This window comes from Salmo trutta, chromosome 6 (assembly GCF_901001165.1).
Source record: "Salmo trutta chromosome 6, fSalTru1.1, whole genome shotgun sequence".
Classification (NCBI taxonomy): domain Eukaryota; kingdom Metazoa; phylum Chordata; class Actinopteri; order Salmoniformes; family Salmonidae; genus Salmo; species Salmo trutta.
The window spans coordinates 52,638,691-52,664,331 of NC_042962.1; the positions used below are offsets into that span (position 1 = coordinate 52,638,691).

At 42.7% G+C, this 25,641-nt stretch overlaps 1 protein-coding gene across 2 annotated transcripts; it reads left to right on the forward strand.

Moving 5' to 3' along the window:
* Positions 1 to 96: 96 nt before the first annotated feature.
* On the forward strand, positions 97 to 25,641 carry LOC115196251 (rho guanine nucleotide exchange factor 7-like). 2 transcript variants are annotated; one of them, XM_029756894.1, is made up of 21 exons: positions 97 to 568; positions 2,836 to 2,919; positions 6,056 to 6,140; positions 7,122 to 7,255; positions 7,487 to 7,688; positions 9,335 to 9,423; positions 10,487 to 10,581; positions 10,749 to 10,844; positions 11,163 to 11,285; positions 11,642 to 11,780; positions 13,746 to 13,805; positions 15,567 to 15,713; positions 15,776 to 15,862; positions 16,957 to 17,035; positions 17,263 to 17,417; positions 19,467 to 19,688; positions 19,843 to 20,026; positions 20,672 to 20,857; positions 23,532 to 23,631; positions 23,785 to 23,839; positions 24,071 to 25,641. In XM_029756894.1, exons 1-21 carry the CDS (start codon positions 404 to 406, stop codon positions 24,191 to 24,193), a joined length of 2,610 nt encoding a protein of 869 aa, XP_029612754.1. In that variant the 5' UTR covers positions 97 to 403; the 3' UTR covers positions 24,194 to 25,641. The 2 variants fall into 2 exon arrangements, with proteins under 2 accessions (XP_029612754.1, XP_029612755.1); XM_029756895.1 differs by lacking the exon at positions 20,672 to 20,857 and having other exon boundaries at positions 100 to 568.

The following is a 25,641-nucleotide window of genomic DNA, read 5'->3' on the forward strand; positions in this document are numbered from 1 at the left end:
CCTCATGCAAACGTATGCAAATAATGAAGAGTAAAATATTAAACCGCCAACAGGGGGACAGTCTCTAAAAGCAGTTATAGTTTTACATCTTTGTGATGTCATTCTCTGTTGGAGCGTTTCGCGGCTGCAGCAGGCGACACAGGTTGGGGGAATAACGAGAGAGAGAGAGAGGGGCAGTGACAGTTTACCAGGCGTACAAGACTGGGAAACGAAGCCAATAGACTAGCTACAACTTAAAGGACGAAAGCAGCTGTCCGTCAACCTCTCCAAAACGCAGTCATGTTATCTTTATCCATTGGGATATGTTTTTTTTTTTAATAGGCTATTATTCTCCAATCACATCGTTTTCTTCTCCCAAAACATCCCAGGGCAGGATAGAGTGGATGTTATTGTAATAATAGCCATGAATTCGGCGGAACAGACGGTAACGTGGCTGATAACGTTGGGGGTCTTGGAGTCACCGAAAAAGACCATTTCTGACCCTGAAGGATTCCTGCAGTCTTCTCTCAAAGATGGGGTTGTCCTGTGCAAGCTGGTGGAGCGATTGCGCCCTGGTTCTGTTGAGAAAGTAAGGTCATATCTTATTGCCTGGATGTCCCACCTCTGCCTTAGACAACTAGTATGTGGAACTTGAAGAATGAAACGTTGTATTAGTATGTCTTTGTTGTTGTAGATCTCACACCGATCCTAGTATAGATCATTAACAGAGGGGTTATTGTGCGGAGTAGAGTGGAATTTCCGGACAGATGTCCGTGTGTCTCACTTCAGCACTAGTTTGCATTGACAATGAGATACTATTCCCTTTATTCCCAATATAACCTATTCTTAAATGAGTAATAACGCTATTGTATTCACATTGGCTACACATGGTATTAAAGTCCCATGATTTTTTTTTCTAGATTGAAAACGGACGCTTTTTAAAAAATAACATGTTTGATTTTCGGAGTAAGTATGCACATTTGACCACTGCGTTTATTTTTATTCCACCCAAAAATGTTGCTATAATAAACGGGTGTTTTTGGATCGGATCAACCGCTATAATGGGGTACACTACAAATAGATTCACATGAGTGATCCGCCATTGACTTCAATTTCACTCAGAGGATGCCCCCCTCTCTTTTAAAGGAACAGTGTTGTTTTAACATTATTTAGCCATCAGAGTAGACCACTTATATAGGCTTACATTGTGACATTGGGAAACGCATTAGCCTACTGATGGGACTCTCCCAATTATTCAGTGAAACACTCACATTTAAGGGTTATGGAAACACCATTATATTAGGGACCGTTTTTTATTTATTTATTTTTATTTAACTAGGCAAGTCAGTTAAGAACAAATTCTTATTTACAATGACGGCCTACCCCGGCCAAACCCTAACCCGGACGACGCTGGGCCAATTGTGCGCCGCCCTAATGGACTCCCAGTCACGGCCGGATGTGATACAGCCTGGGTCTATTGTGATGCCTCGCACTGAGATGCATTGCATTAGGCTGCTGCGCCACTCGGGAGATGCAATGGGCTTTACTTTTATGTATTTTTGTTGTTGTAAAGCATTTCAAAATATACAATATAGAAAAACAGAGTATATAATGGAGTATACAAACATTACAAACAACAGTCAGGGGGATACAGACAATACATTATATAAAGACAGTGGTGGGAAATGTACCCAATTTTCATACTTGAGTAAAAGTAAAGTTACATTAATAGAAAATTACTAAAGTAAAAGTCACCAAGTAAAATATAACTTGAGTAAAAGTAAAAAAGTATTTGGTTTTAAATATACTTAATTATCAAAAGTAAATGTAATTGCTAAAATATACGTAAGTATCAAAAGTAAAAGTATAAATGATTTCAAATTCCTTATATTAAGCAAACACAAAAAAAATATATATATTTTTTTTATTATTATTTTTTACAGATAGCCAGGGGCACACTCTAACGCTCAGACATCATTTACAAACGAAGCATTTGTGTTTAGTGAGTCCGCCAGATCAGAGGCAGTACGGATGACCAGGGATTTTCTCTTGATAAATTTGTGAATTGGACCAGTTTCTTGTCCTGCTAAGCATTCAACATGTAACGAGTACTTTTGGGTGTCAGGGAAAATGTATGGAGTAAAAAGTACATTATTTTCTTTAGGAATATAGAGGGGTAAAAGTTGTCCAAAATATAAATAGTAAATTACAGATACCTCCAAAAATTACTTAAGTAAAAATACTTTAATGTACTACTTAAGTACTTTACACCACTGTATAAAGACTAATTAATTACAAACATTAAAACGTTTTGATAGCTTTTTTGTTATGAGAAGAAGAAATCGTGTTTATTTGTTGCCTTGACATTTCTGTCACACCCACAGAGCAAGAATGTACCTGCCCTTGTGCACTTGCAATTTATGCACAATTGGGAAAAGCATAACAACAACAGGGTCGGGGACTTCTAAATAATAGCCAATTGGCGATAGGCCTAATAAGGAGAGAAATGGTTAGGTTATTAAAGGTTATGAAGCATGTGAATGCCACTACTGATATAGTCGAGGAGGGTTCTGTTTGCACAGGTAGGCACCAAAAGGTGTAGCCGCAGGGTTCTGCTTTTCAACGTGGAATATACATACCACGTCATTTCCTCTCCTACTAATCCAATTTCCCGATTGGAGATTGAGAGGTCTTTTAGAAACACCGATTGGAGATTTTAGTTTCACACTGAAATCGTGGATCTGTACCGTCTTTTGCAAAACCAAGAACGAAACACGTTACCTACGGACGGCCGTATGCGTGCACGTACTGCTCGGGGATTTACATCATAAAACGTTTAACTCCCTTTTCACACAGATCTTCCAAGAACCAAGGAATGATAGTGAGTTCCAGAGCAATATAAAGGAGTTTCTGAAAGGCTGCGGGTCCTTCCGAGTGGAGGTGAGTCATTTAACCCGTCTGCTGCTCTGTAACTTTGTTGTAAATATCAACAATACAACGCGCTCTAAACATGACTGAAAACACTGGATCAACATTTTAATTTGATCAACACGGGAGCCTGCCCCATGGGGCGTTAGCACAGCCCAGTTTTACTAGCCTACAAGCAGAAATACTACAGTTGCAGCCCGTCGCCATTTGGATACTAGTCTGGGCTTTCATTTATATTTCTAACATATTGTAACAATATTCCAAATGAATACTACCCTTCTCAATGTGTAGGGTTAGGGTAGAATGATTTGGTCACCATGATTTGGCCGTTTAACTGAGAAGTTCACCATTTTACAACTTGATGTTTGGTACCTCATTCTGAAAATAATCTATTGGCCGGGAGAAACTGCAATCCATGGTTCAGTTCTTTACACAGCCATTACAAACTTCAGCTGACATTAGCCACCGTTAGCTAAAAAGCAATGGAAGCGATGGGGGCAAACCAACTCCATATTTGGTTTGATGTTACTTAAAGGTGATTTGGCCATAACAATCTAATAAAAACATGCTCAGAAATTAGCTGAAGTTTGTAATGGCTGTGTAAAGAACTGAACCATGGATTCTAGTTTCTCCTGGCCTATAGACTATTTTCAGTGTGTGGAACCATCTAACATCAAGTTGTAAATTAGGGATCTTGTCCTTTAATTCAACAACATTGTTATTCTGCATATTGAGCTGTCCTGGTCAATATGCAGAACAAGGGAATTTAACTGTGGGCACATCTACTGTCTATCTATTTCAACATTACAAAACACTTTCAAATGAATAATTATTATATTTTTACTGTGTGAAACCTGAGTTGTTGGAAATCTGTTTTAAAGCACAAATGGCATCTCTTGGAATACTGTGCATCTATCACACAATTTACTATTTGTCATGGAAACAAGATTTGCCTCAAGCTTCTGAGCGATTGTGCGATATGGCAGGTGCCAAGTAAACATGTAAACAGAGGTGTGATCTGAACAGCCTCCTGAAATGAAATCCGTCTGGGAACTTAAGACAGTCCACTACTCCCGAAAAGATGAATTTGTACACCTTGTAGTAAACTACTTGCCTTACCATGGCCTAGTTCTTGTGAATGCCTTGTCTCATCTCGACCCAATGACTGACTGCTTCAAGACCAGGCCTTATGGAAAGACTGTGACGGCTCTGTTCCAGTGTTCACACGATACCACAGAGAATGAAGCAGTGTATTGGCATGCATCCAAGTGTTATGCTAGTGTGGATGTTGGCCTGCGACTCATACCTACCAGGAGTGAGAACAGTCCAGCAGCTCTATCTCATGGCTGCTCACTGCAGTGTTGAGGCTGGGCTGCAGCAATAGTAACTAGCATGGCCTTTAGCACCTAACTCAGGTGTCTGTCCCGTCCTGTCGTCAGTCATGCCTAACTGAATCAATACAGTTTATGCAAGAGGTTGGGGGGGGTGTCATGAGAATGTCAACCCAACTAATGGATTTTCCAACGAGGTCGATTAGATCGCAAGGCTAAATTCCAAAATGACCAGACATGGACATACACTGCAGTGTGAAGGAGCAATAAGCTGTTATGATGGCCATGGTAGATTATTGTCCCAAAACAACCCCTACCTTATAGACATTCATTCATAATAGATGTCTTCACTCTAGACACCACATTGAGTCCATCCACCATATTGCTTAATACGTCCATGTAGTTCTGTGCCAGATCAAGAAGATGTCATGCAGAAGTGTGTGTGTAGGATTAGGGAGTAAGGGGCGGTTAGGAAGGGGTTAGGGTGTGTGTGTGTGTGTGTGTGTGTTAGAGAACATGATGAGGCAGAGATTAGAGAGACTGCTCAGACTGCTGCTAATCCCCCAGACTGGCCCTGGGTGGTTAAAGGGTAGGAGTGAGGGTGTGTGTCCAGACTAAGGGACTAGGGGTGGGTAAAGGGTGAGTCTGTGTGGGTGCTTAGCCATAAGTGTGCCACAGTGAGTGCTGGACCAGACTGGGTGAAAACTGTCCTCGGAGCTGAAGCAGCATGTAGGACTGAGGAAACCAATGACACGACTGAATTACCACTCAGCTATGAAAATGACCTAATACTCTGACAGGGAAGTAGACCTCGTAGAGCTCCTACACTTACTGCCGTGCTGAATGGTGCTGAATAGCAGTAAGTAAACTGGGGTGTTGGCCTGGTTGTGCAACAGAGTTAGTACATCTCCCGCTGCTGCCCAGTCACCTGGTACACTTAGTCACCTTAAGAAGCCTGATGAAATCCTGTATTTGTACTACAGAATTAGGTAGTTATCTGAGAAATCCAGTCACACCATATCCTGCCAGGCCAGGGCTCTCATAGCGTTTCATGTTGGCTGTCTGTCTAATAGTCATTTAATGAACTCTGACAACAACATATCGTTTAAAGAGACACCCAGGCCAAATGAGACGTAAGACTTGAAGGAGGAATACAGTGAAGGAGGAATACAGTGAAGGAGGAATACAGTGAATCGGGTCAGATGTGTGCTGCCAGACTTAGGTGTTGACACTCCTGTCCTAAAGGTCCAATATTAAACGGCCAACATCTCAGGTAGAAGTTATTTAGAGAATAATACAGCAGGAAGTGGTTGATCCACAGCTAGACAGAGGGTGGATCTCAACATGACAGTCACACTCCTGACCTGTCTGGACTGAGAACAAAGAGAGGGAGAGTAGGATGTCCCTAGCCCTGGGGCTTCCTTCCTGTGGTTGTCTGTGTGTCTGTGGTACGAAGCACTGCGCTGTCTGAATCCCAGCGTCTGTACAACGTCTCCATAATGCTGGGGTAGATTATGGCTGAGTTCTGCTGCCTGTGTCAATCAGTAGTTGTTGTAACTCTGTGATATTCTCCAGGTCTCAAACCTAGTCCTCCTTACTGTGAGAAATACCTTTACAGACATTACACATCACTGTACTATGGGAATGTCTGGAAGTTCCTGTCGGGTTTTCATCACCAGAACCAGAGGAAATATGACAAGACCTTTACGCCGTTGCAATGTTATGAAACAGTTGTTTGTTTTCAGTCAGTTATATGTTTTATTTTACACAAGTATTGAAAAGCTAAAGGATATCTCTCCTCTCCCTTCTCTTCTCAGCCATTTGAGGTCAATGACCTTCTCCAGGGACTGAACTTCACCAAGGTGCTCAACTCGCTGGTGGCACTGGCCAAAGCCACCGAGGGTAAGTGGACTAAGACAGAAGTGATTCTGGGGTGATTCATGGAAGGTTTCCTGTTTTCTATTCAAATCCATACCTGTGAAGTCCCACATGTAACCTGTGGTGTAGATATCAGAGTGGGCGTTGTGTGTTGTTAGGCCTGTGTTTGTCAGTGTAGAATGATGGCTGCATGTTGCAGCATGTTGAGTTGTGTTCTTCACTCACATTAATGTGTGTTGAACCTAAAGTAGCAGGAGTAAAATAAACTCCTCAAACTGGATCCCCACATTCTGTCACGGGGAGGGTCTCTTCTGTTCTCTTCAACCAATCCAGTAAATGTGGGGGAGGAGTTAAGATGGAGTGACGCCTTGTTAACGTCCGAAAGCGGAAGTCACGTCACAGGCTCTCTTCCATTTCCCCTGAAAACCGGATAATCTGGTTGTTGACGGCCCTGCTGAGGCTGTGTGTTTTCATCCCTCTCTCTCCTCCACAGACATAGGAGTGGGCAGTGACTCTGTGTGTGTCCTCATCCCTCTCTCTCTCCTCCACAGACATAGGAGTGGGCAGTGACTCTGTGTGTGTCCTCATCCCTCTCTCTCTCCTCCACAGACATAGGAGTGGGCAGTGACTCTGTGTGTGTCCTCATCCCTCTCTCTCTCCTCCACAGACATAGGAGTGGGCAGTGACTCTGTGTGTGTGTCCTCATCCCTCTCTCTCCTCCACAGACATAGGAGTGGGCAGTGACTCTGTGTGTCCTCATCCCTCTCTCTCTCCTCCACAGACATAGGAGTGGGCAGTGACTCTGTGTGTCCTCATCCCTCTCTCTCTCCTCCACAGACATAGGAGTGGGCAGTGACTCTGTGTGTCCTCATCCCTCTCTCTCTCCTCCACAGACATAGGAGTGGGCAGTGACTCTGTGTGTGTCCTCATCCCTCTCTCTCTCCTCCACAGACATAGGAGTGGGCAGTGACTCTGTGTGTCCTCATCCCTCTCTCTCCTCCACAGACATAGGAGTGGGCAGTGACTCTGTGTGTGCTCATCACTCGTCCTCGTTACGGATCAAGTCGTTTGACTCTCTGAACACTCAGTCTCCCCGCGGACGCTCCTCCAAACTCCTCCACAACCAGTACCGCAGCCTGGTGAGTCACAGAACCCAACAGAACCACAGAAACCAACAGAACTACAAGGAACCATTTGAGGTGGTTCTCACCTGCAGCTTGGGGTCGTTTTCGGTCTCCATTTGTTTTTGCTCCATCCTTACTTTCTCAATCTCTTCTTTCTCTCCCTCTTAATTTCTCTCCTCTCCTGTTCCTCTGTTCTTTCCCTTCCTCCATCGCTCCCTCCATCGCTCCCTCTTTCCTCCCCACTAGGACATGTCGGAGAGCGGTGGGCAGCGGGTACTGGTGAAGGCCAAGTTCACCTTCCAGCAGACCAATGAGGACGAGCTGTCCTTCAACAAGGGTGACATGATCAGCGTGTCGCGCCAGGAAGACGGCGGCTGGTGGGAGGGCTCGTTCAACGGCAACAAGGGCTGGTTCCCTAGCAACTACGTCAAGGAGGTCAAAGGCAGCGGTGGGTGTCAGTGATTGGGCGGCTTGGATTGAATATTAAGTAGGGATCGCAGTTTGTATTGGCGAGTATAAACATTAGGCTTATGCATCTCTATAACAACGTTATAATCATCTATAGCAGCTCTATTACAACTATAACACTCAGAGAAGTATCTCCTGTGTTGACGATATCTGATAGTGGTCCCCCTATAGCTGACTGTACCTCTGAATCATGCAGCTAAAGCAGGCTGTTGATAGCTGGTGTGATTTACACACTGTATTTAATGTGGGTCTCTAGGGAATATCCTCTGCTGTTTTTAATGGAGATACATCAAATTCTCATTTCATGCAGTCAGCATTTCCCCCGGCTGCTAGAGCTGTAATAACGTGATTTATTTATTTTACCAGGTAAGTTGACTGAACACATTCGTATTCACAGCAATACAGGGCGGTATGCTGCTGGCCAAAGAGAATGATCATGAGGAGAATGATTTAAAGCTGCAATATGTAACGTTTTGGGTGTCCAAACCAAATTCACATAGAAATGTTATTTATAGATCAGTCATTCTCACTGAAATCAAGTCTAAGTGGTAGATATGTTCTATGTGGGCTATTTCCGTGCTTCTTGTTCTTAAGTTTAGTTTTTGCGTCTTCTACTTTCGTTTTTTTGTACGCCAGCTTCAAAGAGCCGAAAATACAATATTGATTCTCTACACTATACGTGCTTGTTTTGTCGCATAAACTGAAATTAGGAGAACTATTAGAATTTGAGAAACCAGGAAATAGCGCAGCAATTCATTCGTAGTGCATCTTTTAAAAGAGGAATTACAGAGTGAAGGAGCGTGTTGCCAATACTACACCAAGACATGGCTCTACTCCAGCTTATTCAATGGACTGCAATGTGCAAAGCATTACAGATAGAAATGTAATGCAGAGTAGAGCTCTGAGTTTGTTCGATACACTATATTTCTATCTGCAACACTATATTTCTATCTGCAACACTAACTGTTCTATCAGATCATATACAGAAATGTATAGTAGATGTACAAGCTGTCTTTGTGCACAGCTGTTGTGCACAGTGATTGTGCACTATTAATGTAGCTATTGTGCATTATAACGGAGTGGAAGGAAACTGCATGCTTAAACAAAGACAGGACATTCCTTAGCTTAGCCTGTGGGTGGGACTTCCCCCAAACACACCAAACAGCTCCCAGTGCTTCCCTCTGTTGGCCTACTACCTACCTACACATGATGAACTAAGTGGCGTTTCTCTATAAGCTCACAGTGGTAACCCACCCCCTTTCTGTATCCAATCAGTCACACATGAACATGCCCTCTGTCTCTGGCTGCAGAGAGCGAGAGAGCGAGCTACAGTTTTTCTTTGCTATGTGTCATGTTGTTCTCTCTCCATTCTGTATGCCATCTCTGCCCCAAGGGTTAGCTACTAAAACACAGCAACATGAATATGTCCCCATTTCTCTGTAGTGCATAGAAAGCCTCTGGTCTGGTCGTTAGCTAAATGAAGCCAGCATCTTTCCCCGCTGGATAACGTTGCTTTAAACTCTATTATAAAATGAATGACTTCATGTTTCTGTCCTACTGTCTGTTCTACTTTACACTTTTCTCTCACTCTCTCACTCTCTCACTCTCTCACTCTCTCTCACACAGACAAACCAGTGTCTCCTAAGTCTGGCACCCTCAAAAACCCTGTGAAAGGCTTTGACACACCAGCTGTCAGCAAGACCTACTATAACCTGGTGAGAACCTACACCACCTACTGCACTGAGATCTGAAATACCACGAGGGTTTTAGAATTTAGGCTTTTGCCTGCCCGTGTGTTCGTGTGCAGTAATGTAGGTTGTTTCTTCCGTCTGACTGGCTGCTGGGCCAGCTGTGCCTCAAGGCCCTGTGACTGGCTGCTCTGTTTCTATCTAGTGGTAGCACACTGTGTGTGTGTGTGTGTGTCTGGGTCAGTGATAGTTCACAGGGACTGTGTGTCCTGCTGCCGTGACGGTGATAGGAGCACATTGCAGCGCATCCTGGAGGCCCCTGTTTACTTTGGTGCTGAGAGAAATCAACTATTCAAGACACACTCTCCTCTCCTGACAGTTTCTGTATCTGAGGAGAGGAGAGTGTATCTGAGGAGATGGAGGGAGATCTGAGGAGAGTATCTGTATTGTCCCAATGGACAAGAATACGTTAAGATCCACATGGAGCAATCTGACACAAATCAATACATTATGATATGGGGAAAGAAGTGAATAGTCCAGTACCAGTCTTTATGAAGACTTGAAGGTAACCTCATCAGTGTTAAGTTGTCCTGTGTTACAAGATCCAAATGAGTTTGAGAGTTGAAATATGAGCCCTACAACATCGGGAGTTAAAAGCTACCTGGCCGTCCGCCATTAGTGGACGTTAGATGGGTTAAAGCCAACTTAAACCCTCCATCTCTAGCCATCCGTCTCTGCATCCTTCCTAAAGCCTGCTCTGAACCTAGCCACTAATGACATGCACTGAAGAGGTCAGTATTTGATGAGAAAGGATAGCAGTTTATTTCTGTCCTCTGGTTTCTCCGTATAATGGGCGCCTCATATGAAACTTAAAGACAAAAGAAAATAAAGTACTTCAAAAAATGATGTGAAGAGGACAGGCTTCAGGAAGCAGAATGGACGGTCTCCCTGGCCCCATTCTGTCAATGAGGGGGAGAGAGGGTGGGTCTCCTCAGTAGGGTGTGCCTGAGTTCAGTGTCTGCCTGCCTGTCTGTCTGTCCATCCGTCAACATCCTCTCCTAACCCCCCTGTTCCGTCTCTCTCCATCCAGGTTCTCCAGAACATTCTAGAGACCGAGACCGAGTATTCCAAGGAGCTCCAAAGCCTACTGACCTCATACCTGCACTCACTGCAACCCACAGACACGTGAGTGTGTTTGTCTTCACATGGCTATGTGTGGTGTGTGTTTTTGTCAGGGCTGTGTGTGAGTGTCTGATTTGAGCAGACTATGAACCTTACTGTACCTCCCCCCCCCGTCGTTTAGTAAACCATATCGCTCCAGCTTTCCCCACACTGTCTCCCTCTGTCTCCAGGTTGAGCAGTGCAGACGTCAGTCACATCCTGGGGAATCTGGAGGACATCTCTACCTTCCAGCTGATGTTGGTTCAGTCCTACGAGGAATGTACCAAGTGAGTCCCTGAACCCACACACACACACACCATATGATCAGTCCATCATTGACCAAATGTATCTCATCAATACATGGATGTACCAAATGAGTGCCCATAATCTTCATGCAAGTTTAAAGTATGAATCAACTCTGAAATAGACCACGTCCTGTCTGCCAATAGGATCTAAAGCCACACCTTAAAACCCACTGTGTGGGAGGGAGCACTGTTCCTCATATATTGTACATCAACATGCTGTTTATACAGGTCACACTGACACCTACTGGTAGACTCTGGTAGTGCTGTGGTGGTGAGCACATTGTGTGTGTGTGTGTGTAGGCTTCCAGAGAGCCAGCAGAGAGTAGGGGGCTTCTTCCTCAACCTGCTGCCCCAGATGAAGGCTCTCTACATGGCCTACTGCTCCAACCACCCCTCGGCTGTCAACGTCCTCACAGAACACAGGTAAGTGTGTGTGCACGTCAGGTAAATGTGTGTGTGCACGCGTGTGTGTGTGTAACCAAATCCATCGTGTGATTTTTATGACACCGGGTTGACTGTCAAAATGATAGCGGACTATTTTCAGTTGCAATATCTGCAAAGTATTTCTTGTGTTTCAGTGAGGAACTGGGGGAGATTAGTATGTTGCTGTGTTTCAGTGAGGAACTGGGGGAGTTTAGTATGTTGCTGTGTGTTTCAGTGAGGAACTGGGGGAGATTAGCATGTTGCTGTGTTTCAGTGAGGAACTGGGGGAGATTAGTATGTTGCTGTGTGTTTCAGTGAGGAACTGGGGGAGATTAGTATGTTGCTGTGTGTTTCAGTGAGGAACTGGGGGAGTTTATGGAGGGGAAGGGAGCCAGTAGTCCAGGTATCCTGACCCTCACCACTGGCCTCAGTAAACCCTTCATGAGGCTGGACAAATACCCTACACTGCTGAAGGAACTGGAGAGACACATGGAGGTGAGAGGGAGACGGTCTGTTTATTTTTTTAGGGGGTAGAGCAGCTTTAATATTACAGACAGATTGTAGCTTCCATCAATGGAATTGTCTCCATTTCCAATCCCCCATATATATTTTTTGTAAATATACAGTACCAGTCAAAAGTTTGGACACACTTACTCATTCCAGGGTTTTTCTTAATTTTTACTATTTTCTACATTGTAGAATAATAGTGAAGACATCAAAACTATTAAATAACCCATATGGAATCATGTAGTAACCAAACAAGTGTTAAACAAATCAAAATATATTTGAGGTTCTTCAAAGTAGCCACCCTTTGCCGTAATGACAGCTTTGCACACTGTTGGCATTCTCTCAACCAGCATCATGAGAGAGTCACCTGGAATGCTTTTCCCACAGACTTGAAAAAGGTCTCACATATGCTGAGCATTTGTTGGCTGCTTTTCCTTCACTCAGCGGTCCAACTCATCCCAAACCATCTCAATTGTGTTGAGGTCAGGTGATTGTGGAGGCCAGGTCATCTGATGCAGCACTCCATCACTCTCCTTCTTGGTCAAATAGCCCTTACACAGCGTGGAGGTGTGTTTTAGGTCATTGTCCTGTTGAAACACAAATGAGAGTCCCACTAAGCGCAAACCAGATGGGATGGCGTATCGCTGCAGAATCCTGTGGTAGCCATGCTGGTTAAGTGTGCCATGAATTCTAAATAAATCACAGTGTCACCAGCAAAGCACCATCACACCACCTCCATGCTTCACGGTGGAAACCACACATGCGGAGATCATCCCTTCACCTACTCTCTGTCTCACAAAGACACGGCGGTTGCAACCAAAATTTGGACTCATCAGACCAAAGCACAGATTTCCACCGGACAAATGTCCATTGCTCGTGTTTCTTGTCCCAAGCAAGTCTCCTTTTTATTGGTGTCCTTTAGTAGTGGTTTCTTTGCAGCAATTCGACCATGAAGGCCTGATTCACGCAGTGTCCTCAGAACAGTTGATGTTGAGATGTGTCTGTTACTTGAACTCTGCGAAGCATTTATTTGGGCTGCAATTTCTGAGGCTGGTAACTCTAATGAACTTATCCTCTGCAGCAGAGGCGGTCCTCATGAGAGCCAGTTTCATCATAGCGCTTGATGGTTTTTGCGACTGCACTTGAAGAAACTTTCAAAGTTCTTGAAATGTTCCGTATTGACTGACCTTCGTGTCTTAAAGTAATGATGGACTGTTTCTCTTTGCTTATTTAAGCTGTTCTTGCCATAATATGGACTTGGTCTTTTACCAAATAGGGCTATTTTCTATATACCTCCCCTACCTTGTCACAACACAAGTGATTGGCTCAAACGCATTAAGAAGGAAAGAAATTCCACAAATGGACTTTTAACAAGGCACACCTGTTAATTGAAATGCATTCCAGGTGACTCCCTCATGAAGCTGGTTGAGAGAATACCAAGAGTGTGCAAAGCTGTCATCAAGGCAAAGGGTGGCTACTTTGAAGAATCTCAAATATTAAATATATTTACATTTGTTTAACAGTTTTGTTTTTTGGTTACTACAGGATTCCATATGTGTTATTTCATACTTTTGAGGTCTTCGCTATTATTCTACAATAGAAAATAGTAAAAATAAAGAAACCCTTGAATAAGTTTGTCCAAACTTTTGACTGGTACTGTATACATTTGTTTTATATTTTCCTTTATTATTTTCTACTAACCCTACCACCCCTCCCCTAATTGAAGTAAACTAATGAACAACACCACTTAGGCTTCTACTTCCAACTTATACATACTACATACATTTCAGGAACAGTATGTTTTACGTTAGTTATCTGTGTGTGTCTCTATGTAATATGGATAAAGGTCATTTTCCTGTGAATGGTTGCTTTTTTGTTGTGTAGGTGTAGACTATATTGACTGTTAGACCTGTGATCTTCTGCTGAATCAAACGTCCCCCTCTTCTTCATCAGGAGCATCATCCTGACCGACCAGACATCCAGAAGTGTTTGACCTCCTTCAAAAGCCTCTCTGTAAGTCGGATATATACCGTCCCTGTCTCGGTTTAATGACTTATGCAGTGTTGAAGGGTTACATTTACATGTCTCTTGTTGATGTACACTACCGTTCAAAAGTTTGCTGTCACTTAGAAATGTCCTTGTTTTGAAAGAAAAGCCTTTTTTTTTTGTCCATTTTTTTAAATAACATCAAATTGATCAGAAATGCAGTGTAGACATTGTTAATGACTATTGAAGCTGGAAACAGTTTATTTTTATCAGTACTTACATTTTAATGGAATATCTACATAGGCGTACAGAGGCCCATTATCAGCAACCATCACTCCTGTGTTCCAATGGCACGTTGTGTTAGCTAATCCAAGTTTATCATTTTAAAAAGCTAATTGATCATTAGACAACCCTTTTGCAATTATGTTAGCACAGCTGAAAACTGTTGGTCTGATTTAAAGAAGCAATAAAACTGGCCTTTAGACTAGTTGAGTATCTGGAGCATCAGCATTTGTGGGTTCGATTACAGGCTCAAAATGGCCAGAAACAAATAACTTTCTTCTGGAACTCGTCAGTCTATTTTTGTTCTGAGACATGAAGGCTATTCCATGTGAGAAATTGCCAAGAAACTGAAGATCCAGAATAAAAAGATCCAGAATAAAAAGAGGAGTGGGAGGCCCCGGTGCACAACTGAGCAAGAGGACAAGTACATTAGTGTCTAGTTTGAGAAACAGACGCCTCACATGTCCTCAACTGGCAGCTTCATTAAATAGTTACCCACAAAACACCAGTCTCAACGTCAACAGTGAAGAGGCGACTCCGGGATGCTGGCCTTCTAGGCAGAGTTCCTCTGTCCAGTGTCTGTGTTCTTTTGTCCATCTTAATCTTTTGTTTTTATTAGCCAGTCTGAAATATGGCTTTTTCTTTGCAACTTTGCCTAGAAGACCAGCATCCCGGAGTCGCCTCTTCACTGTTGACGTTGAGACTGGTGTTTTGTGGGTACTATTTAATGAAGCTGCCAGAATAGACTGACAAGTTTCAGAAGAAAGTTATTTGTTTCTGGCCATTTTGAGCCTGTAATCGAACCCACAAATGCTGACGCTCCAGGTACTCGACTAGACTAAAGAAGGCCAGTTTTATTGCTTCTTTAATCAGCTCAACAGTTTTCAGCTGTGCTAACATAATTGCAAAAGGGTTTTCTAATAATCAATTAGCCTTTTTTTAAATGCTAAACTTGGATAAGCTAACAAAACGTGCCATTGGAACACAGGAATGATGGTTGCTGATAATGGGCCTCTGTACGCCTATGTAGATATTCCATTAAAAATCTGCTGTTTCCAGCTACAATAGTCATTTACAACATTAACAATGTCTGCACTGTATTTCTGATCAATTTTGTTATTTTAATGGACAAAAAATGTGCATTTCTTTCAAAAACAAGACATTTCTAAGTGACCCCAAACTTTTGAGCACTAGTGTATATGGAATCCAGTGTTACTCAGGGTTAAATTGACATGTTAAATAGTCTCTGTCTTGTTGTGTGCAAGCAGTGCAGTGTTGCTAATCCTGGGCTGAGGGAAAAGCTTTAGCCTGGCTCTGAGCTCCACGGTTTGGCTCTGCTGTTCTGTGGCTTGGTGCCCTGGCTTGGGCTTCTATGCAGCCTGGATCTTCCGTGTGTGTGCATACATTTGTCTGTTTCTCTCTTGCTGTCTCTCACATTGACTGGGATTCAATACTTCAAAACAGCTTCCTTTTTATTTGTGTATGTTTGTTTCTCCATGGCTTCAGGCTCAATGTCAGGAGGTGAGGAAACGTAAGGAGCTGGAGCTGCAGATTCTAACTGAGACGATCAGACGCTGGGAGGGAGATGACATCAGAACCCTGGGCCCTGTCCTGTACATGTCACACACACTCTGCCACACACACGGATCAGAGGTAAGACGCGCATCTAAAATCCACACCCAGGAACGTCTTAACAGTGTGTTTGTCTTCTTTAGGAGAAGAGCGAACGCTACCTCCTGCTGTTCCCAAATGTTCTCCTACTGCTGTCTGCCAGCTCCAGAATGAGTGGATTCATCTACCAGGTCAGGATCTCGCTCTGTCCTTTGTTAGTATTTAGGTCCCTATAGAATCCGCTTTATTGAGAACATGACGGAATCCTGGAATCGAGACATTAAAACGTAATTCAACAATATTCAAAAATGTATTGAACTTAGTAGGAAATCAACTAAATGGTTTGAACTTATTAGAAAAGTCATTAATTCGCCCAAGATTATCATGACATAAATAAAATGCATCAGTGATTCATATTTTCCTTCAACTTTCTGAAGAGGCAACGGCACAGGAATGCCTGTTTTGTCTACTACTTATTGTAGTCGTTAGGGATTATGCTAATGTGTTGCCAACTGTCTTCTGGTAGATGGTAAGACTTTCCCAAAACCTTCTCAATTAAATGTTAAAGCTGCAATATGTGACTTTTTGCGTGACCCAACCAAATTCACATAGAAATGTGAGTTATAGATATGTCCATCTCATTGAAAGCGTGTCAAAGAAGCGGTTATATCTGTTCCATGTGCACTATTTCTATGCTTACTGTTTTGTTTTTTTGTCATATTTTTGGTCATTGAAAATATAGTTCACAGCGGTTTAGATGGTACAATGATTCTCTACACATTGCTTGTTTTGTCACACAAACTGAAATTAGGCAAACTATTGCAATTTTAGCAACCACAAAAAATTGTGGAGGGATTTTTGCCTATTGTACCATTTTTAACTACAAAGTAGCATATGCCTGCCTGGCAGAATGATATCATGACTATTTGCATCAATCCAGTGGCCGTTTGTTTTGCAAACTTTGCAATCACATGAGTGCTACAGAAACATCCTAACCAAACAACTGTCTCTGGCTAGTGAGCAGTTAAAGGGTAATTACACCCCAAAATCTCAATTTCTTAGATTTTTTTTCCCAGACCTCAAGTGGTCTTCTGATGTGGTTTGAAGCATTGTTATGGACTTAGAACATCAAATGTTTGTTTTTTTTCAACAATTTTGTAAATTTTGAGTGGGGAAAAACTGTGAAGAAACAGAATCAGGCAAAAATCTAACGGATTTTATAGTGCCCTTAAGTATGTAAACACTAAATGTTTCTGTAACTCTTTGTCGTTGATTTGCTTTCAAGGGTAAGCTGCCATTGACAGGAATGCTTATCTCAAGGATAGAAGATTGTGAGATGGTCAAAAACGCTTTCGAAATATCAGGTATGTTTACAGTTTGTTTACTAGTGGAGTTTAAGCAGCTCAAATTAAGGGTAATGTCTGTGTAATTACGCGTGTGTGTGTGTGTGAACATGTTTAACTATACTTGTGGGGACCTGAAGGAAAAATGCTATTTCTAGAGGGTTGATGTTAGGCAAAATATGATTTTGAATGGGAATAAATTGTGTCCCCAAAGGTTAGTTAAACAAGACTTTGTGTGTGTATTACAGGCAGTACGTGTGAGCGCATGCAGGTGGTGTGTAACAACCAGCAGGATCTGCAGGAGTGGGTGGAGCATCTGTCGAGACACACTCAGATCAGAAACGCCCCCTCCGGGATCATGACCACACCCACCGCCAAGCCCCAGTCTGTCCCCTGCCACACGGTAACACCCCCAACCGCTCCAGTCTGACTGTCAGTTAAAGGGATAGGTATCGACGTTTGTCTGACATTTTTCTTGTGTAGATCCAGGTACATGGATTAGGATATTTGTAGGTTTAAATCCCAAATGAATGGGAAAGATAATTCTGGGTTCATGACAACTTGTACATTCGTAAATATGACCATACCACTGGGAAAGATCCTTTTCAATGCCCCTGCAAATGGTAATTACTAGTGGGAAACTCGTCTATCATCACGGACTTCTCCCACATGTTGAACTTTGATGTCACATACTAAGGAAATGACCTCTATAACAGCATTTTCAGCAGTTTAAATGCAACAATAAAACATTATTTATAAAAAGCAATCTATTTAATATAGTTTTTGAACACTATCATTTGTTTACAAGCTAGCTAGCTGTTCTTTTAATTTATGGTTGAAGACGATTGTTTGCCCGTTAGCCAAGCAGCGATTCTCAACGAGTTCAAAGCACTTCAAAGAATGCATCCAACTCGTATTTACAACTGGTTATTACTAGAGGTCGACCGACTATGATTTTTAAACTCCGAAACCGATTGTTGGAGGACCAAAAATAGCCGATACCGATTAATCGGCAGATTTTTCTTTTTCTATATATATTTTTCAAATACATATTTGTAAAATGACAATTATAACAATACTGAATGAACAATGAACCCTTTTATTTTAACTTAATATAGTACATAAATAAAATCTATTTAGTCTCAAATAAATAATGAAATGTTCAATTTGGTTTAAATAATGCAAAAACAGTGTTGGAGAAGAAAGTAAAAGTGCAATATGTCCCATGTAAGAAAGCTAACGTTTAAGTTCCTTGCTCAGGCATGAGAACATATGAAAGCTGGTGGTTCAATATTCCCAGTTAAGAAGTTTTAGGTTGTAGTTATAGGAATTATGACGCGTCGACTATTTCTCTCTATACGATTTGTATTTCATATACCTTTGACTATTGGATGTTCTAATAGGCACTTTATTATTGCCAGCCTAATCTCGGGAGTCGGCAGTAAAGTGCTGTTTGAATGAATGCTTACGAGCCTGCTGCTGCCTACCACCGCTCAGTCAGACTGCTATATCAAATCATAGACTTAATTATAATAAACACACAGAAATATGAGCCTTAGACATTAATAATGGTCAAATCCGGAAACTATCATTTCAAAAACAAAATGTTTATTCTTTCAGTGAAATACAGAACCATTCCATATTTTGTCGAACAGGTGGCAACCCTAAGTCTAAGTATTGCTGTTACATTGCACAACCTTCAATGTTGTGTCATAATTATGTAAAATTCAGGCAAATAAATTACGGTCTTTGTTAGGAAGAAACACAGTTCGCAACGGCCCAAACTGTTGCATATACCCTGACTCTGCTTGCACTGAACGCAAGAGAAGTGACACAATTTCCCTAGTTAATATTACCTGCTAACATGCATTTATTTTAACTAAATATGCAGGTTTTAAAAAACATACTTCTGTGTATTGATTTTAAGAAAGGCATTGATGTTTATGGTTAGGTACATTTGTGCAACGATTGTGCTTTTTTTTCTCGAATGCAATGTTGAAGTAGGCTGTGATTCGATAAATTAACAGGCACCGCATTGATTATATGCAACGCAGGGCAAGCTAGTTAACTACACATGGTTGATGATATTACTAGGTTAACTAGTGATTAATTTTATAAGATAAGTTTAATGCTAGCTAGCAACTTACCTTGGCTCCTTTTGACGCTGCACTCGTGTAACAGGTGGTCAGCCTGCCACGCAGTTTCCTCGTGGATTGCAATTTAATTGGCCATATTCGGCGTCCAAAAAGGCCAATTACCGATTTATGAAACTTGAAATTGGCCCTAATTAATCGGCCATGCCGATTAATCGGTTACCACCTTCCCACTTGGTTATGAACGCAGCAAGCATCATTTCATTCCAAGAAATATTACTGTATATATGATATACTCTTTTTTTTGTACCAGTCTTAAACTTCTCCCCTCTTCTCTCTCCCCCTTTCTTCTCCCCCAGCTCCCGTCCCATCCCCTGACCCCCACCAGACACTCAGAGAGTAGGGGTGTATCTGGGGGCCCTGCCTACCACACCCTACCCCACCCCTCCTCCCACGGGGCCCCTCAAACCCCCCCCATGTGGGGTCCCCTGGAGCCCCCCAGCACCCCCAAACCCTGGAGCCTCAGCTGCCTCCGCCCCGCGCCCCCACTCAAGCCCTCGGCAGCACTTTGCTATAAAGAGGTATGATCCTGGGCCTTTGGTCTAAGAGGGAATAGGTTCCAAACAGTAATAGCTAGCACAGTTTCTAGAGATGATGCCTTTATCAATAAAATAGCCCACCTCTAGGGTTCTAAGAGAGCCTCTCTCTTCTTCTTTTTTATCTCCCTCGCTCTAGGAGCTGAGTAAAAGTCCTAAGAGTATGAAGAAGCTGCTGCCTAAGCGTAAGCCTGAGAGGAAACCTTCAGATGAGGACTTTGCTACCAGGAAGAGCACTGCAGCTCTGGAGGAGGATGCCCAGATCCTGAAAGTGATCGAGGCCTACTGCACCAGCGCCAAAACACGACAGACACTCAACTCAAGTAAGACTACGCCGCAAACACACAACCTGTCAGAGACTCAATACTTCAACCAATACCAACTAGTCTTTGGTGTCATTTGACTTCTCCTCCAAAGCCTGTCTTTTATTTCTGTACTAACATGAACCATGTCCAGATTAGTTCTAAGACTTCACAGGTTCTGGATAAATGCTCTTTAGAGTATAGCTGTTTTAGATTCAACTGTCACAGTGTCTAGTCTATTGCTACTCATAGTTCAGTGTTGTCTCCTCTCTCTTTAACTATGTTCTCTCCTGTTTCTTTTCTCTCCCCTCATCCCCTTTGCATTCTGTTATTCTCCGTTCTGTTCCTCCTCCTTTTGGTTTGTCTATTTTGTGTCGTCTCCCTTTAAAAAATAAATAATGTATATATTTTATTTTTGTCCTCATCCATAACCCCACCATCCCTCCTCACTTTAAATATACCTGTATATTATTTATCCTATTATTATGGATCCCTCTCTCCACAAACCACCTCAACAAATTATTTGCCCCCCCCCCACACCGCTTTATTATGGTTTGATCCACTCCCCCTCCTTGTTCCGTATGGTTTGATCCACCCCTCCCTCCTCATTCTGTATGGTTTGATCCACTCCCCCCTCGTTCTGTATGGTTTGATCCACTCCCCCAGCATGGCAGGGTACTGATTTGATGCATAACCACGTGCTGGCCGAGCCAGTTGACCGGTCCAGTGTGGACACTATAGGTTGCCGTAGCAGCCTGTCCAGAGGGACCGAGCCCTGTTCTGACCTATCAGAGGACTCCGATTATGACAGTATTTGGACCGCCAGTAGTTACAGGACCTCCTCCGTTTCTCGTAAGAGCTACAGTCGCTCCTCCCATATTTCCCGCTCCCCCACACCTTTTTTAATCAACTATTTTATTTTGAAAGAGAAATATGATTTTCTTTCATCGTAGTTTTGGAATCCCATTGCTGGCTAGGCCACATTCAGTACGCAAACGTTGCAGATAGAAATGCAGGGAATAGAGCTGACATGATTCCTTATTCTACATGTTTGTTCAACATAATACATTTCTATCTGAATGTTGGCCAACGCTGTGTCCTGCTGAATGCGGCCCTGGCTTTCCTTCAGCCACTATTTGTAGTTTCTCCCCCTCTCTTAGTCATGGTTAGTTCTGTGTGGTTTACAGTAGCTGTGTCTGCTGTTTCTGTGAAATGTCTGTCAAGCCAACCTCTCAGAAACTGAAGATAGGAGGAACCTAACATGAACTCTCTCCCTTATGCATGTATGCACAGTGCCTTGCAAAAGTATTCACCCCCCTTGGCGTTTTTCCTATTTTGTTTCATTATAACCTGTAATTTAAATGGATTTTTATTTGGATTTCATGTAATGGACATACACAAAAGTCCAAATTAGTGAAGTGAAATGAAAAAATAGCTTGTTTAAAAAAATTATATAAAAAAACAAAAACGTAAAAGTGGTGCGTGCATATGTATTCACCCCCTTTTGGCTATGAAGCCCCTAAATAAGATCTGGTGCCACCAATTACCTTCAGAAGTCACATAATTAGTTCAATAAAGTCCACCTGTGTGCAATCTAAGGGTCACCTGATCTGTCACATGATCTCAGTGTATGTATATATACACCTGTTCTGAAAGGCCCCAGAGTCTGCAACACCACTAAGCAAGGGGCACCACCAAGCAAGTGGAACTATGAAGACCAAGGAGCTCTCCAAACAGGTCAGGGACAAAGTTGTGGAGAAGTACAGATCAGGGATGGGTTTTGAACATCCCACAGAGCACCATTAAATCCATTATTTAAAAAATGGAAAGAATATGGCACCACAACAAACCTGTCAAGGGAGGGCTGCCCACCAAAACACAGACCAGGCAAGAAGGGCATTAATCAGAGAGGCAACAAAGAGACCAAAGATAACCCTGAAGGAGCTGCAAAGCTCCACAGCGGAGATTGGAGAATCTGTCCATTGGACCACTTTAAGCTGTACACTCCACAGAGTTGGGCTTTACTGAAGAGTGGCCAGAAAAAAAGCCATTGCTTAAAGAAATATATAATATGTTCGCCAAAAGGCATGTGGGAGACTCCCCAAACATATGGAAGAAGGTACTCTGGTCAGATTACACTAAAATTGAGCTTTTTGGCTATCAAGGAAAATGCTATGTCTGGCGCAAACCCAACACCTCTCATCACCTTGAGAATACCATCCCCACAGTGAAGCATGGTGGCGGCAGCTTCATGCTGTGGGGATGTTTTTCATCGGCAGGGACTGGGAAACAAAAATCAATTTTAATTCCAGGTTGTAAGGCAACAAAATACTTTCGAAAGCCACTGTATGTATTCATGCATGCATGCACTACTGGTTAGAGCCAGTTTGCACTGTTCTGTGAAGGGAGTAGTACACAGCATTGTACGAGATCTTCAGTTTCTTGGCAATTTCTCGCATGGAATAGCCTTCATTTCTCAGAACAGACTGACGAGTTTCAGAAGAAAGTCATTTGTTTCTGGCAATTTGAGCCTGTAATCAAACCCACATGCTGATGCTCCAGATACTCACTCAACTAGCCTAAAGAAGAACAGTTTTATTGCTTCTTTAATCAGAACAGTTTTCAGCTGTGCTAACATAATTGCAAAAGGGTTTTCTAATGATCAATTAGCCTTTTTAAAATGATAAACTTGGATTAGCTAACACAACGTGCCATTGGAACACAGGAGTGATGGTTGCTGATAACGGGCCTCTGTAGATATTCCATAAAAAATCAGCCGTTTCCTGCTACAGTAGTCATTTACAACATTAACAATGTCTGCACTGTATTTCTGATCAATTTGATGTTATTTTAATTGGCAAAAAGTTGCTTTTCTTTCAAAAACAAGGACATTTCTAAGTGACCCCAAACTTTTGACCTGTAGTGTATACACACACACACACACACACACACACACCCTTCTCCCCTCAAAAGACCTCGGTGGACAAAGGGAATAACTGCTCCTCAGCCTCCCTTCTGTTCTCAACTATTAACGGCTTCAAAGGACCTGGTGTCACGTTACAATCATTAAAATGATGAGTTAATATGCTGCTGTCATAGCTTAGAACTCCCTTGGAGGACAGAGATATTGAATCTCAATGGGATCTCCTGTATGAATAAAGGATAAATGGTAGATGAGAGGGAGACTTGATTTGCCAGGTCAAGTTCTCCTCCTCTACCACACCTGTCCTGATCCTTCCACAGGCCCCCTTTGACAGGCCGCTTATCTGAATCTGGTTTTGGCTGTGTCCTAATACTCTAAAATGGCCTCCTTGTCGTCTTTCCTTCATTGCCGCTGATAAATGAAAGGACTGTGATCAGGGGGGACAGGACACAAGGAGAAGAGGCTAGTTTGAACTATTGAGCTACAGCCTTAGTGTGTCAAACCTCTACGGAAAGGTCACCCACCCTGTCAGCCAATCAGTCAATGAGTCATCCCCGTCCATCAACCAATGTGCTCTGCTGACGGTCTTGTTTTACCAATCAGGATCCAGGGAGAAGTCAAGTCTGCACATGCTCTTCCCTGAGGAGGAGAAGATCATCGTGGAGGAGACCAAGAGCAACGGCCAGACTGTCATCGAGGAGAAGTAAGCACTGCATTCCTCCCTGAACTCTCAGTGCGTTAGATTGGGAGAACTCTTCACTTCACACGTTCAGAAGTTGATATGTTCCCTAATGGGGTTTATTGATAATGGTGTGCTGTGGTTGGGTTGGTTAACTAACATGTCTGTCTGCCTTAGGACTCTAGTAGACACGGTGTATGGGCTGAAGGATGAAGTACAGGAGCTGAAACAGGTGAGCGTTCAGGAGAGTTAGCACGTTTTAGCATTCTCTAAACCATCACATCAAATAGCATGTCGGTCATACAGCGTCGGAATCATAAGGAATAAGAGGATCTTTAAGACAAGGATACACTAAGCATACACATCCCAGAACCAGAGTTCTGTTCATTCCAGGCATGTGCGATTTAGAGCCTTATCTAAGATCCAGCGGCCATCTTTGTTCCCCCCCCCCCCCCCAAAACAGGACAACAAGAAGATGAGGAGGACCCTGGATGAAGAGCAGAAAGCCAGGAAGGAGCTGGAGAAGATCCTGAGGAGAGTCCTGAAGAACATGAACGACCCCACCTGGGACGAGACCAACTTGTGAGTACTCAGGTAACATCGCATCAGCATGGTTGGGTTCGGGCTCTACCGTGACTGGACCAAAATTGTTAACCACGAAGCCATCTGGTGTAACACTGTGAACTGACACTGTGGAACACTGATCTGTCACTGTTGTAAGAGACTGGGTGTGGTTCAAAGTCAAAACAGCCAATGAAAATGCAACATAGCGTCCCTGAATCACTCTGGAAGATAATTGGCTGCGGCATGGACCTCGGACCTCAGACCTCTTTGTGTTGATCTGGGATCGGAAAGAGGCTGGAACAATCACACTAGTGAAGATACGTCTGACGTCACTGACTGTCTCCTTCCGGGTGCTTCTCAAAGGGCGATTCCTCTCTACCTCTCCCCTTCTGCACTGATCTGAAAGCAGGTGAAAACAACATGGGAATTTTCTGTCACTTGTACAGTACTTTAACATCCGTGATGAGGAAAGGAAGTAAGTTCAGACTATTGAGATCCATCCTCTGCATGTAGAGGAATAGTCTCAGGGAATAAACACTAGAGACAGTGGCTGCATCTCAATAGTGGGTTTGCTCTTCTCATCTGCTGATCTGCACCGTTATGTGCAGTAGGTCCCTAGTGCCTACAAAGGGATTTCCTTTCACCTGTCCAGTTTTATGCAGAGGAAAGGTAGACTATTGAGATGCAACCCAGACGATTTTGACAGATGATGATTTTGTCACTGCCTGCATTACCCTGCTACCAAGCTCCTCAACACCCCCACCCTCCTCTTACCCCACTCTGGAGCATCTCCCTGCCCAGTCCTCTGAGCCTTGTAGGAACCTATGGCCAACACACAGAACAGCATAACCTCTAGCTCATTCTGCATGTTTCCATGGAAACCTTAGCAATCCAATACTGGAATGTTTTCAGGTGATTTTTGTGGTTTTCTGATGATGATTATTTGAAGTATTCTGGATGACCTATTTCTTGTTACTGTTATTTTACCGGATAATGGACTTTCTATTTTAATTCTTTCCTGAAAACACTATTTCTACTTTTGCTTTTCTACTTCTTTGTCACCTATGATTTGTACAGAAACGAACCGTAGCGTCTCAAATTAATATCATGAAATGTGCCTTGGGGAAATTATTCCATGATAATTAGCTTACATTTCTGGCAGGCTCTTCAGTTTAAAATACTTCAAATATTCCAATGCAATATTGATTCCAATGATGAACACTAATGTAAACTACTTATCTAACTATTTCAGATTCTATATTATGTCTGTAATTTATGTATTTAAATGAAATTGACTGATGAGAAATGTATTATGCACTCCTTAAGTCTATTGTTCAGTGAAAATCTCCCTCCCATATCCCTCTATTTATTACCTCTTCCTCTCTCTATCACTCTTCTCAACTTGTTGTCTCTGAATTAAACCATCAAACTGAATCTCTTGTTGTCTCTGAATTAAACTAGTAAACTGAA

Excerpts from the sequence above, each read along its gene's own strand:
- LOC115196251 (XM_029756894.1), top strand. The coding sequence starts at position 404 with ATGAATTCGGCGGAACAGACGGTAACGTGGCTGATAACGTTGGGGGTC. Across the intron at positions 10,845-11,162 it reads TCCTACGAGGAATGTACCAA|GCTTCCAGAGAGCCAGCAGA; the intron begins GTGAGTCCCTGA and ends GTGTGTGTGTAG. Across the intron at positions 19,689-19,842 it reads CAGCACTTTGCTATAAAGAG|GAGCTGAGTAAAAGTCCTAA; the intron begins GTATGATCCTGG and ends CCCTCGCTCTAG.